Source organism: Dinoponera quadriceps, unplaced genomic scaffold (assembly GCF_001313825.1).
Source record: "Dinoponera quadriceps isolate SergipeBrazil2010 unplaced genomic scaffold, ASM131382v1 scaffold1425, whole genome shotgun sequence".
NCBI classification, from domain to species: Eukaryota; Metazoa; Arthropoda; class Insecta; order Hymenoptera; family Formicidae; genus Dinoponera; species Dinoponera quadriceps.
Genome location: NW_014555679.1, coordinates 1,117,252 through 1,132,818, shown reverse-complemented (window position 1 = coordinate 1,132,818; position 15,567 = coordinate 1,117,252). Strand labels below are relative to the sequence as shown.

The following is a 15,567-nucleotide window of genomic DNA, read 5'->3' as shown; positions in this document are numbered from 1 at the left end:
GGGGGGGGGGGGGGGGGGTAGAGCGAGCAAGGCGATGGTCGCAAAGGGAAAAGGAAAGATAGAGAGACGGCCGAGAGGAGAGGGGAGGGACGCGCGAGTCAGCGACTGCAAGGCGGACTTCGCGCGTCAGGTTAGGTAACGTATCCATGGCGGTTTTTCCCTCGCGGAGAAAGTTAGTCTAGGCGCACCTCGAGCGTAAAATCGCCTCTCTCTCTCTCTCCCCCCCCTTCCTCCCTCCCTCCCTCTCTCTCACTAGTCGCATTAGTATTTACTAAAATTTATTCTCAGCGCGTTATTGAGACTCTGCGTCGCAACGGGATCTGAATCGAACCGCTTTCCGGAACGACGTTCGTGAGAGAGAAGAATCTACGAAGTGGTCGACGAAAGTCAGTCGCGTGGGCTCAACTGAATTTTGTCTCGTCATTGCAAAATCCCTCGGCGCGGCGAGATGTATTGATACTACGAAACTACGATTCGCTTATTCTTCGTACGCTCTCTGTGCGTTACACTCGGAGCACGGTCGTTGCGTTATCTTGATTAATACGACCCGATTGTTCTCAGGGGCATTGTCCCGAAATAGAATAAATACCTCTCTCTACTCTACTTTCTCTCTACCTTCTCTCTTTCTATATTCCGCAGCAGCGAATTAAGTAATCCGCCAATGACGAGGACCGCGCGCTCGAGCTCGCGGCAGCCACTTCACGTCCCCGATACGTATATTATGCTTGACTTTCGATTTTCGTCCTCTTCCCGCCCGTCAATTTGGCTGTCATTCTGATCATTCGACGGCGGGACCTCGACTATCGCCCGGAGTGGAGCGACCCTCGATATCGTCGGTGTTTATTCGACACAAAAGTGACGCGCGGGTAATTGTTCCTTTTCCTTTCTTTCTCGCTTTTTTTTCTCTCTTTCTCTCTCTCTCTTCTTCCCACCGCGCGAAATGGACGCGCTATCGCTCTGAGTTTTCGGTGTTTTCAACCTCGAGATAATAACGGGAGGGAATAACGAGGCTGCACTGCACGCATTCAAGCTGTATATACAGAGGTTGTATCTCTCGATACATCTCCCTATCGACGAGCTTACAGGACAGACGGAAGAAAACGCGTCGTGATAAGCGGGTTAAGAATGCTGACACTTTTTTTTACCTGTTTTTGAAGATGCATAACGAAAAAAATTAGTCTTCAATCAATAATAGATATTCTCATGTATAAGCAAGAATATATAGAAGATTTTTAACCTCGATTGAATTCGTATTGATGCAAGTATTATTTGCACTCAATTCAAGGCCAAAAATCTAAGATATTATTATAGAATATTAATAGTAATTATATGATATATTAGTAATAATTAAAATATTATAATATTCTCGCTTATATATGAATATCTGTCATCGATTTTAAGCAATTTTTCTCTATATATCTATCAGTTTTGATATTTCCGAATATTAACCAAGCAATCATTCATTGTGATACGACGACGACGATAATGAAGCAATATTCGTACGCGCGTCTTTACTCCACGTCAATTGTGCATCGACAAAGTTTGTCGGCGGGGTTCAGGTACATCCTGTATTTTTCGCAGTTCGGACACTTCGCGCATCGGTTACTTCTAATTCGTGGCCGTTCGCCGCTGAACATAAGAATATAAATCTTGCGAGTGCAAAAACACTTACGTAAACCGCCATTCCACTCGAAGGCGAGCGACTTTCGAGGAACGGTTACGCTCGAGTTTTCGAATCGTGCAGGAAAAACGATCTCGGCTGTGAGATCGCGAGCCGTCTCCACTGTCGTCGCCGTCCTTTGGGGAGGGTAGGATTCGAGAGTCACGATCGCGAACACGGGACTCTTTACTCCGGACGATCGGTCTTAGCAACAAGTGTCGCGCGCGGCCGAATGTCGCATTCTTTCTCGACGCGGACTTCGCGCACCGGCGACCATCTTGGACGTAGCGTTTCGGGAAGCACTTCGCGCGACATCTTCCGGTCGCGCGGCGAATCTTTCCTCCCCGACGTTCACTTCCGGGTGACGCGCGATTTCGATGACGATTATTTCCTCAAGAAGTAATCACGCGGAGGTTATGTCGTATGGATGCGATCGGGAAGAGTCGGTCGTGAAACGCATCGCGAACTTGCGCGGGCTTGGAACTTGTAACGGTAAAAAATCGTGCGTAAGATTTAACACACTTCACACGTCTCGAACGATTCACTCGAATCTTTGTGTTAATTTACATATTATTATTGCGTTATTTATATATGCAATATGTTGAAAAGTAACATAAATATTATGTCAGAAATTGGCACAAAATTAATACGATAATCGACATTAAAGTATAAAGTGTGTTATTTTAACGCTTACCTGCACAATATATTTGACATAACGCAAAATGTCGAGATAACCACAATATTTAAAAACTACTATTACTAAACATTTTGAGATAAGTACAACTCAGTCACGAAAAGATTGCGACGCTTTTTCAATTAGCTGTATCTTCCGAGAATTACTAAGAAACAAATTCTAATAGGTACACTGCGTTGCGAAACTAGTCGAAAAAAGTCGCATTGCAACCTTTAATCTACCGGCTGTGTGTGTGTGTGTGTGTGTACCCGTTGGTCGCCGGGAACGTTACGGAGGTGATGAAAAACAATTGACTTTGCAAACGCGGCAAGTTACACAATGTAACGATACACACCGCTCTCTCGTAGCCACCCCCGTCGCAGCCGCGCCGATGATACGAAACTCTCGTCTCCGATCCCCCGGCATTCTAAATTGCCGTTCTCTCGCGCGGGGCGGCCGGCGCGTAGCATGTGCGGGATCGATTAAGCAAAGGACCTTCTGTAAGAAAATAGGCGACCGTGGCTATCGGCCAATCTCGGCGGAAACGGCGGATTAACAGTTTTCACGCGAGAGTGCAGGGATCGATCTCGGCCGATCGATCGATCGGAGATTGAGAATTAGCGGGAATCGGCCAGCCGGGTCGCGGTTTCGAGCGTTGCGCGTTTCACGTGTATACCGCCGCCACGGCCTCGAGTCGGAAATGATCTCGTGACCGCGCGGAAGTAACTCCCATGGCGATTTGAAGTGTCGCCCTACGAGAAAACGTCTCCTCGAAAATAGAGAGTGTGAGGAGAAAGGAAGGTGGACGGAAGAGAGAAAGAGGGGGGGAGGTTCGCGCGCGAACGGAATATTTTCCTCTTTAATATTAAAATGACGTGGGCAATAAGATCGCATGGAAAATGCGCGGCTGTAACACGTGTCGCACGTGCGCGACAAAAATTTGGCCGCCGGGCGGCGGGCTCACCGACATCGTCGCACGCGCGTACATTTTTTAAATAAACATTTTCCTTTCCGGATTAATCGGACAAATATCATCGGGTACACGCGCGGACGCGTGAATTTCTCTTAATCGCGCGGATGTATTTCCCTCCAAATATTGATCTAAATAGAGCTTCGAACAATTTCATCTTATAAATAATATATCAATAATTTTAAATGTATAAAACATATTGAATCATACATTTGTAAAACATATGAATATAAATGCAATTCATTAACATATAATGTATAATTTTGTGTACACGTGTGAATAATTTCGAGAAAATTTCTTCTCGTTTACTCGTCCTTGCGAAAGGATGGGGAAAGGGAGGACGGTGCAACCGACGGAGAGAGAGCACCTTCTCCTTAATCCCTCTCGGCCGGAGATCCCGTCGAGTCGTGGAAACGTCGGGGCGACTGATACTTCTGGTTTAACCAGAAACGAGAGGCGTCTTGGATCAGAAATTTCCAACGTGAAGTAACAAGCGGCAATTTCCGCGACGACGACCGTTAGCGCGATTTCGCCGAGCCGCGCGATCCGCGAAACGATCCGACGCGTCCTCGTCGTACTCGTCGTCGTCGTCGATTATGAGACACCGCGGTATAGCGGTACGCGTATTTTTCCCCTCTCCGTGGCGAAGAAGTGGGTAGGCGGCCGGGATTTATTTGCGCGCCGCGGAAAGACGGAAGCGCCGTGTGTGTAACTGGGTCAGTCAGCGGACGGCGATGACGACGACGACGAATACGATGACGATAAGAGGAAAAAGAAAAAGAGACCTCGTCCATTATATAGTACACGAGCGTACGCTGCATGTGAGTGCGTAAGTGCGTACTTACATACCGCTAACTCGCTCCCTCCTCTCCCCCCCGCCTCCCACCTCGCGTACGAGCGCGAGCATACGTGTGTATGTGAGTGCGTGCACGCGTGTATTTACCGTCTCCGCGTATATATACCGTTAAACGAAAATACTCTCTCTCTCCCCTCAATAAATGCGAGCGTGTGTCGAGAGCCTCGATGCTCTGTGCTCGCGTTGTGTAAAAAATTTCTGCTGAGTAATAAGTGATATAAATAATACACTGTCATTCATCACGATCTCTGTTTGCTTGATAAATTTATACTACGAACTACTATTTTTGCCGCGAACACACTCGCGCGCGAGTCCACGATATGTCGCTACTTCGAGCTTCGATATATAATAACATTAACGGCGTCCGAAACTCTCACTTGGCGAGGCCGGTTACGACGATTTGATGACAGAGCTTGAGCTAACGTCCCTACCTTCTGTCTCGTTGCAGAGTCTAAAATGACATTGGAGGAGGACCTGGTGATACGTAGGAGCCGACCCACGATGATCTCCGCCAAGTATCGCGCCCGGGAGGAACGCCGCCGTTTGCTGAAGATCTCCGCCGTGAAGCTGAGGAGGATCGAGGACCCGGAGGCGAGCCTGTGCCGGTCGGTGCTGATAAATAACGCGGTGCGACGGCTGCAGCGGGAGAATCGCGACGAGAAGACGCGGAGCTACGGGCTTCCGGTGGTATCGTACATGGACGACGCGAGCAAGGAGAACAGCGTCGCCAGCAACCTCATCGCCGATGTGACGGACGAGGAAACGTCGTCGAGGAAAAGGTACGAAATGCGGCGCGGCCGGTGTTGCCCACCGGAAGTCGTCCTTTCCCCGCGAGTGACGATGCTTGAAATTAATTCCCAGTAAAAACACATCAGCTAGCGGTAGCGTTACACAGTGTTGCAATTCCTCGCTCAACAATGTAACTGTGTAATATACAGCGCAGGGAAATGATAACATTAATGTAACGTTAACTGTTAGTTAACTGTTTAGCGGGCTGAAATCGGCCGAAGCGCGCGCGCGTTAGCTCATCTACACAGGAAAAAAATAATTAGTATCAATTCAAGACTCGTGTTCTCATGTATAAATGAGAACATATATAATCTCGTATGAAGGTAAGACTCACTCTTACTTGAAGAAATTCTATATAGTTCCATTGAAAATATCATATTCTTGTTATTTGTTACTTTTATGAACTCAGAGGGCAGGAAAACATTGCATATAGATCTACACTTTTCGATTCACACTTCAATTCTGTAATTTTCGCCTTTGTATATAATTATATATAATTATATTAATTATTCTAATTTTGTGTCTCTTTTTGTCTCTTTTTCTTATAACTAATACACCCGACCCGCACATTTAAACCTGACGCGGTATATATTTTACATACAAATCATATCGCTCATATACAAAGTTAAATATCCTCGCTTGTACATATATAGTTTAAAAAAAAAACTCTGAAAAAAACCGTTCTTTTTCCCATTTTCCGCGAATTTTTTTGGTTTCTTAACTCCTTCGCGGAAAAAGTAAATGTGGCAGGTTTTAACCGAACACACATGAATTTTTTAAACGAATATTTCTACCTTTGGAAAAGAAACTGGCGAAATTCGCGGAAAAATGGGAAAAAACCTGGTTTTTTCCGAGCTTTTGGAACTACACGAGAGTATGAGTCTTGAATTGATATAATTTTCTTCCCGTGTACCAATCGTAATAATACCGTTTCTATCAAATAATCCCTCCCCCCCCTTCTCTCTCTAACTTCGTAAATCTAATACCTTGCCGCGACTTCTTCGACCACTGTCCCGTTACAATGTCCGCGCGCCACGATGACCGGGTGATTCCGCGCCGGAGACTTTCAACGAGTCACCGTGTGATGCGCGCACGATGGGGGGGGGGCGCCCAATACGAATGAGATGTTCACGGAGTAACCGATCTCTATGAACCCGACAGGTTGGCCGACGACTCGAGGAGCGACGTGCTCAGCCCCAAGAGGCAGAGGCACGACGACCTGGACCTGCAGGACGATGTGTTCAACGACTTCTACATCCTGTCGCCCACGTCGCTGCTCTCGCACATCGACGATCTCCAGGACGTGCACACGTCGGCTCACTCGATGGTCAACGGTTACACGGAGGACCGTCTGGGCGGGCTGACAGACGTGCGGCCGAGCAGCCCCGATAACGGCGGCAGCCACACCGGCGCTACGAGCAACGGCGGCGGCGCGGTGAACGGCGCCAACTGCTGCGGCAACACGCTCCTCGGTTTCCCGGCGGTCCTCGACGACGACGCGAGCGCGCAGCTCGCGCGACCGGGCGACACCACGATGGACGTGAGCGACGTGGTGGACCCCGACCGGATCTGCGACTTCGCTCGGTTCGCCGACTCGGCGAAGACGCTGGAGGAGCGGCTGGCCGAGCTGCAGTCCCTGGACGAGCACTTCGACCTCACCAAGTTCGAGCGCAACAACAACCAGAGCTGCGGCCGCGCCTTCCACGACATACAGACCTTCCACAGTCTGGTGCCGGGCCTGGAGACCTAGACGACGGCGGTGTACCTGGAGCAGCGACCTGGCTCGGCGCCGTCGGGCCCGCGCGACAAAGCCGGACTCGACAGAGCCGAGGAGGAAGAGGCGGCGTAGAGAGCTGACTTCGTGGTACAAGCGCGAGTGGCGGGGACTTACGAATGAAATACCTGGAACTCGAAGAAGCGGGTGCGAGTTCCTCAGCGAGCGAGCGGCGGAAGAAGAGCGCGTCGTCTCTCGTAGTCCGTACTCGAGCGAAGCGGGCCGACGCACCGAATATGCGTGATCGACGCGCGGCTCTCTTCTACGTGCGGACGACAGTTGGCGAACGCGATGGTACGCCGCGATACGCCGCACCCGAGAGGTCCAAACCGCGTATGGGACTCGCGGGGGTCTCCTCGGCGAGGTGAGACGATGCGTCCGGCGTTCTTGTAACTTAGGGCGCGTCGAGTGCGCGAGAGAACTCGCAGTCAGAGCTGTAATCAGAGCCGTTCCTTCTCTCCTCCGGTTCCTCCGACTCTTGTCGTCGTTCTCGCCGGGGAACGGGGAGGAATTCGAATAGCCTCGAAGTCGCTGTGGCGAAAAATTTCGGGCTGCAGACCCGCGGTGCAGATCCGCGCGTGGGATATGCGAAGAGCAACAACGTGTGCGCGCGTGTGATGAAGCGCGATAATATGCGCGGCATCTCGGCCGAATCATCGCCCACGAGTCTGACTCACGTCGGTAATAATCTGCTTACAGCACTGACTCAATGTTCAACGCGCAGCCACGAGGTATCTAATAACACACACAGCGAACGCACACCGCACGCGCTTCGATCGGCCTTTCTGTTCAGCGATGATCCGCAGCGAAAGCGCGCTCCTCTTTTCCCCTTTTCCGCTTCTTTTTTTTTTTTTAACACTAAAACCGCCGATGGTGTCATTTTGGCTCCGCTGACCTTTAAAATTGCTGTAAACTCTGTAAACTTTTGCACTGGCTAATCATTTTTCCCGACTTTTTGCCATTTAATCGGTGAACATAATCTCAATTAACGCAAATAATATTGAAATAACTCTTCAGTAAGCGGAAGTGAAAATGGGAGTAAAATTACTCTGCAAATTATCGCGTCACCGTTACACGTATTCGTTTTCCATCGTGTATGCGGCATTATATATCGAGTATCGATCATCGCGGTACGACTTCTTTCCGCTGGCAGACGTAATTGCTGGCTTCGTTCTTTGGACGTCGCCGTCGCCGCGCACGCCTAATCTATTTATATACATCGTCGCGCACAATATCGAATCTATTTTAAAGTCGACGGCTGATAGACAATGGGTTTCACTCGATTCTATCTCGCGCAATCATTCCTTGCCGAGTAATTATCCATCCTCCTCCTCCGTCTACCACCTCTCTCTCTCTCTCTCTCTCTCTCTCTCTCTCTCTCTCTCTCTTTCTTTCTCGTTTCCTATGTCTCAATTCTTCCTTCGCAATGATTATTCTCCTTCCTTTCCTAACAATTAGAGAGTCCGTCCTCATAGAACAATCATGTACTCCCCTCCCCCTTTTTTCGCTCTCCCATCCTGTTGCACAAAAGCCACGCATTCGTCGACTTAGGGGTCATCATTTTCTAAGCTGTAAATATAGTTCTCCTTCCTCTTCTTTTTTTTTTTTCGGACGGTCAATTCCGCTCGCACAATCGCAACACTCAACCGCATCGCTCCGTCGACGCGCTAGATAGGAACATTCATGCGTACGCGCGACGATCCCGCGAGGTTCAAAGTGCGTTCGTGTGTGTGTACTCGAACCGGCATCGCGGTCTTCCACGCTACGCCCAAGCTTGCCCGCGGCTAATTCGCGTCCACCTTGCTGCGCCGAAGATTCGTGTCGCGTCGTGGTCCCGTCTCGGAAACGACACGTGCCTATAGTGCTCCGACGACGAGGAGGAGGGGAACGGCTCTCGTTTCTCGGTAGCGACGCGACCTTCGGCGTACGACGAGTGCGCGCGCGTGTGTGCGTGCGCGCACAGAACGCGCGTACAGTCACCGTCATTATGCTGTATTATTCCCTGGGCGAAATGTTACAGGATTTTCAGTCTTGGAGCGCCGTTCCGTAGATAACGAAAAATCAGGACAGAAAGAAACGTAATAGAGGGGTGACCAATCGGAATCGCATAATCAATCCGCTCCGATCTCAGATGGCCGGTTCGGAAAAACGGAAATCCGTAAAAAGGGAAAGATCAAATTTTCTCGATTACGGCCGATAAAAATAATCAATCTCTTGAGAAAAATATATGACTATAATGAATTCTAAAAGATTTATACAATTTGAGCGTAGTTATAAGGAATTCATAAAGAAGTTATTATAAATTGCGATTACACGGAAAAAATAGTCTCAAATCAATGATAGATATTCTCATGTACAAGCAGGAATATTATAAATGTTGTTAATACTCTTCTTAGAAGATTTTCAGTCTTGATTCGATTGGATTTGTATTGACGCGAGTATTACTTGCACTCAATTCAAGACTAAAAGAGAGAGATTATAATATAATATTTGTACATATGGGAACAGTTATCATTGATTTGAGACCACGTTTTTCTGTTTTATAACTTAAAAATGACGTGTATTTTTCGATCGAGGGAATGATATAGCTTTACATGACGCCGACTGCACACGCATTGTTTGTACATATACAGATAGATTTTTAAGAGAGCACGTTAAGGATATAGGACGAATTATAGTGAAATAGCACACGCCCGGTACATAGCTGACGACTATCCGTGGACGAAGAGAGAGAGAGAGAGAGAGAGGAGATGGTTACGAGCGAAAGCGGAGAGCGAGTTCCGCTCGTTTTCCGCTGCGCGTCAGTAGCAAAACCGCGGAGAAAGCGTCGTCGGAAGCTCGATCATGTTCCCTCGTCCGGCGCGCGCGAGATGACCGTCTTCGCCCTCGAGAAGGTGAACGCGCTCGCCGACGCTTTCGATTCGTGCGTCTCGAGGCGCGCTCGTGCAGATCGTCGTCGTCCGGAGAAGACGCGGGAATCGCGCGAGGAACCTCCGCTCCGCGTCGCCGCTGCGTTTCAGAGCATCGTTTCACGGTTTTTCCCGCCTTGTCAATCGCCTCGCCGACTCCGAATTCTTTTTCACCGGGCGTCGTCGTCCGGAGACTCGGAGCGAGCGATTCGACGGCCGGGCGGCTGCTCGATCGAGCCGGAGATTGAGCTCTGGAAGGAAGCGCCGGGTTTTGCACGCGCGATAGACACACGCGCCGCACGACGAGCCTTAGCTGTTGTACGACCACACGATGTACCACTTTTGTTAACAACACTCCCTTGGCATCCGAAGAGTAGACGCTATAGCGAGCAATAGCTGTACACTTCCCTGCCGATGGTTCCTTCCTGATATCATCCCGTTTACATACGCGTGTGTCACACGGCGAGAGCGATAGACTCCGTCAAGAGGCCGCGGACGATTTTACGGAGAATCGTCGTCACCGACATCGCCGTACGCTTCGTGGAAACGCTGTGGTTTCATGATGAAAAGCAAAAAACTGACAAACACACATACACACACATACACTGAAAATATGAGAAGATTACTTTCGCCGTGTGCGTATGTTATATTAATATTAACACATATTAATATTTATTAATATTAATATTAATACATATGTGATACGATATATATGTTATATTAATATTAATATGTATTAATACATTAATATTAATATATATTACCAAACATATATATATATACATAGTGCCGGAGAAACCAAATGAGAGAAGTCATGGAAATTCGGTGTTCGCCTGCATTTCATCGGCCAGTGTCAACGACAGGAATTCAGGCACGCGGAAAGCTCCCGAATCCCCGTTTTTCGTATTCTTCTTCGTTTCTTTTTTCTATTTGGTTTTCTCGTCGCGAAAACGATCGTGCAGCTCTGACGAACTCTCGTGTTCTCCGCGAGCATTTTTAGCGAATCATAACGCGTGTGTGTATCATTATAGATGTATCTTTTGTAAATTATTTCTCGATCACCCGCACGCGACTGGTTGTGATCAATCGATTGCGCGAGGTTCCCCCTTCCTTTCTCTCTCTCTCTCTCTCTCTCTCTCTCTCTTTTCTGTCTCTCTCACTCACGTACCCTCGCCGGACGAAGTGCGTTCGTCGGCCGTTCGTCGGCGTGGGTGATTTCTCGCGATTTACGCGGAAATCCATCGTGAAGAGCGACAATCCGGCTCGTTCGCTTTTTCGGACGCGAGGATTTCGCCGTGCCCCGTGTCGCGTGAAAATACATTTCATTATTTTTATCACCGACACGCACGCGCACTAGATGAATGAATTGTCCGAGGATTTAGATTCTCTTCGCGTTCGATCTTCCCCGACGTTCCGCGTCGCGTTCGTTTCAACGGGGAAGACCCATTAGCTCCTTCTTTTTTCCTTCTTTCTTAACGCAATTGAATTGATCCTTTGTTTTTCTTTCCTTCTTTTTTCTTTTTTTTTTTGTTTTATTTAGCTGACATGTTAAGAGCGTGTTTGTATTATTTGCAAACGTTACGTTGTATATATAACGTATATGTTGTTTCGAGGATATTCTGAATAATGTTCGAACGGCAAGGTATCTCCACGCGGGTCCCCCACGGATACCGTGCAGTGCAATATCTTCGTTCTTCTTGTATTCTTTATCAAATACTCTCTCCCCCGTCATCCCGGTCGTACATTTTTTATCAACACATTTCTTTTGTATTATCCGGAATACCGTCGCGAAATTTGCGTTTGCCGAATCACAACCGCCTCCTTGCTACGTTGGTCCCTCCCTCCATCCCCTCCCCCCCATCGAATACGTGCGAACGGTTCCTCATGTAATACACGCATCCTTGGCTTTACGATTCTGACATGACGAAATTACGTGCTCGGGCCGATAAGGCCGCGACATACACACACACACACATACTCACATACATGTCGCGATTAGACGTCGCTCGACGATGTACGTATAAAAAAAGCACACATACACACATACATATCCCATCGATCCTTCGGCGAGCACGTTGTGACTCTGTTTTACTTTATTTGTCTCTCCCTCACAGAAGCGCCACGAAAGAAATTGGATGATGAGCGTTTCGGAAAGATTTGTCTCTCATATACATGTCGTTTTTGCCGTATCTACGACCGATCTCGCGTCGAGCAGCTCTCTCGCGAGTGAGTGAATCTTTCATCACCTTCGTCGCGAAGGAGACCCGCTGACGCTGAGCATCGAATTTTTATCCGACGCGAAAGTAGCGATCGTTATAGCGCGTTAATTCCTCCGAAAGCGGTATTCTATCTTCCTTTTCATTTTTGACAGATACGACCGCGTATCGATAAAAGATGCTGTGGCCGACGACCTCGGGTCGAGGCGGGTGTCTAAGAATGGGAAAGAAATGTGCAAAGGAAGAACAAAGTCTGAAAGATTCTGACAATCTAACATCACGCTTTGTAATTGAAATTCGATGAAGCGGAAGAAAAACACTATGCGGGTAAAGAGACAATTTCGCGATGACGCCTGGACGAAAGGTGCACAGACAGACAGATCCAAACTTCCTTCGACGCCTGGGCTACATAAAAAAAAAACACACACACACACACCCACACATACACGTTCCTCGAGAACAGCGCGATGTGCGCGGCTCGACGCGTTTAAATTGTAAATAGTCGCCTTAGCACTTTTAAGATATAAATTAGCTATGTATAAAGTTTCATACGTTGTTTAGGTTTTTAGTACTAGTTATCCGAGATCAGTTACCAATTATATGAACAAATTGCAAATAAACTGCAAGGAGAAAAAACAATGATCGTTGTCTACATTGATATTCTCCTTATCACGCCTTTAGAACTTGAGAATCGCTTGCCTCGCCGTCACGCAAAATCACTCGACTCTATCTTACTTGGAATAAACGCGGCTATTGTTCTCAGACCACGTGATCCGAGAGAGATATAAGTTGAGCGTTTCTGTCCTTTTTCAACGCGTTGTACACTTAACGTACGTAAATTGTCGCTTGTTAAAGAACACTGCGAAACATCGTATGAAAGTGCGAGTTTTTCATTTTAATTTGCGCGCCAGCTCGTGCGCTTTTTCTGCATCGAATTATTCAATGTTGAAACAAAACACACCCTTTTGGCTTTAATTGATTACAGAAGGTGAATCAATGTAGGATGTTTGCTAGAAAATGAATGGAAAGCTCGAAGTTCCCTTTATAAAATGCATATTTACATTTTCGATACTCGTAGTGTTTTACTTTTCCCAAGTGAAAACCCGACTGAAGGATGGAATTGATAATTGAACGACTGCCACTTCCTCAGCTTTTAACTTGAACTCGAACTACTTCGACAAGAGAGACAAGTGTAATAATATTAATACATCTGAAACTAGAGATGTCAAGCTGTAAAATGCTTCTTTAAGCTCATTGTTATCATAATTTTGGCTGTAGTTACGGTCCATTAAATTCTACCTACGTTTCGTAGTACGTAATATAGAAATGCGGCTGACTAACCGTTAAGTGCTGCTACTTAAAAAATAAGGTTCTTCCGTTTTATCGTGGAGTTGTATCACGCTCTCGAATTCGGTGGCGGCTCGTAGCGGATACTTTGGAACTAATTTGCAATATCACACATACCATACCGAGACTCGAACCCTGTTTTAGCCGAGACTCGAACCCAGTTTAGTCGAAACTCAAATCGCAAGTAGTCGACGGACTACCTGATGCCATCTAGCAGTGTTATAGGAAAACCTGTTAAAAGAAAAATTTGCCGAACAGGCTAATAAGAATTCGCGTCTTTGCTGAAGATTGTAAATTAGTTCCAAAATCTCCGCTTTAAGCCACCACCGTACTTAAGGAAGAACCGAGGTAGTATGACTCCGTGATAAATCAGACCTATCTTTTATTTTCGAATATTAAAGTAAAAGCACCGATACGTGAACACATACAAAACTCTGGACGTTCCTGTTATTTTGATTTTTAAATGCGAATATTCAAACTTGAAATATATGTATATATTTACATACATATATATATATGTATATATATGTATGTATGTATATATATTCGAAATTTGCGTGGTTTATAAAGTGATGAAGGGCTTTTCTATTTAGTTCTGTTCAGTTTAATCCAATCTACACACCCTCTACACAATCTACACAACCTGCACACAAGCGGTGCTCCATAAATTATCGGATATCCTATATACATATATTGAATATATATAATAGTGTAGAGAAAATACAATGACTCCAGCTTTTGACATATAAATTATAATTATTTTCTCCATATATCGAACTTCCAAAAATAGTAATTTTTGAAAAATGATATTTTTGTAGACAATTTAATTAGAGAAATAATTGAAATAAAACTGAACTGTTCCCTTTTTAATTTAATGAAGCATAATTTTTAATAAAGCATAATTTTACTAATCCGAAATTGTTTATCATTTCGACAGATTTAGCATATATAACATTAATTACAAATCAACTTGGCTTTAATTTTAAACGACCTACCTTGGCTGTACAGTTTCAACAATTTGTCGAGATTAGTTGTCGAGAGTTGTATCGCCCGTGCCGATAACTCGACTATTTTACATTGTTTTTACGTGTAAAAACTCATGCATATTTCTCAATATATAGATAAAATGTATATACAAACGTGAAATTGATAGTCACAATCGTTTTTCCAAAAAAAAAATTCATGAAAATTCATTGTTTCTTCGGCGTTCCTAGGTAGATAATCCCGTTAATGTTGAACAACTCGGCGCAGAGAAAGCGCATTATAATCAGCGGCTACATAAATTAAAGTAGAAAGTGCGCGCTTTCAAATGATATAAAAGATCGATTTTCCGTAATAGTTTATTTAAACGATATAACTCTACAAACTTTATAAAAAATGTTGGCGTCTGACGGATTTTGATTTAAATTCATGTAGACGTATAACAGATAAGTAAATTTTATATTTATCGAGAAATCTCTCTCTAAAAACAGGGACTCTTCACTGCAAAATGCTTCGCGAACCATCTCATTGTCATTATTTTTGCAAAGGTTGCAGTCCGTTGAATATCATCATATTTTACGCAACCGAGAAAAGTGACCCTTCGATTCACGCGCGGAGTTAGTAGAAAACGTCACTGACGTGGGAACAATGAAGGATGCGTATGTTAAAACGGTCTTCCGTTCGTTGCCTCGTCTTTTTTTTTTACCTTTTTTATTGAGAGTTGCGAATATATATATACAAAGGACCGAGAACTAATTGTCGTAACTATTGTACTTAAAGACTAAATAAACAAAGGATTACCATGATAATAACGTTAACGTGTGTTAATATTAATATAAATAACATAATAGTTGTAACTGCGTGTAAGTATGCGACTGTATATATGTATGTTTATATGTATGTTCGTCCGTTTGTTTAGATGTGTGTGTGTGTGTATATATATTTATATGTGTGTGGTATACACGTGTCGTGTGTGAAGATGGACGCGCCGAGATAAGGCCCCGAACACACGCAGAGATGAAACCTCTCCCTCCTCTGCGAGCCACCCTTCGTCCCCTTCTCGTGTCTACATTCTCCGTTCTCCTCTCCGAGGATCGTTATTTCTTTTTTACTTCATCTTGCCGCTCGTACTCGCTCGTTCGCTCCCTCCTTCGCGCGATCAAACGTCGCTCGTCTCAGACGAAACGAGATTCCGCGTGAAAAGCGCGAGTCCACCCGCCCACCCGCTATGATGCGATTATTGCTTGCGGGACGTAAAATCCGCCGACCGGTATCTCATCGATGTTGCTCGACGGCGATTCGGCGCGATTCACCGTCAATCTTCGCTCCCACCCCGCGCATCTCTCGCAACTCTCGCGCCGGTGGTCGTCGCGCGATAACTAAATTAGACGA

The 15,567-nt window shown here is 46.0% G+C and overlaps 1 protein-coding gene across 1 annotated transcript in view; it reads left to right on the top strand.

Annotated features, from left to right (window-relative positions):
- The window catches only part of LOC106745122, a 26,657-nt gene extending 16,310 nt beyond the window's left edge, over positions 1-10,347 (top strand). The window contains exons 3-4 of the mRNA XM_014620406.1: positions 4,608-4,938; positions 6,110-10,347. Of these exons, the coding sequence (XP_014475892.1) occupies positions 4,608-4,938; positions 6,110-6,698 (920 nt within the window). The 3' untranslated portion in view covers positions 6,699-10,347. The remainder of the gene's footprint in view (positions 1-4,607; positions 4,939-6,109) is intronic.
- The last annotated feature ends 5,220 nt before the right edge of the window (positions 10,348-15,567 follow it).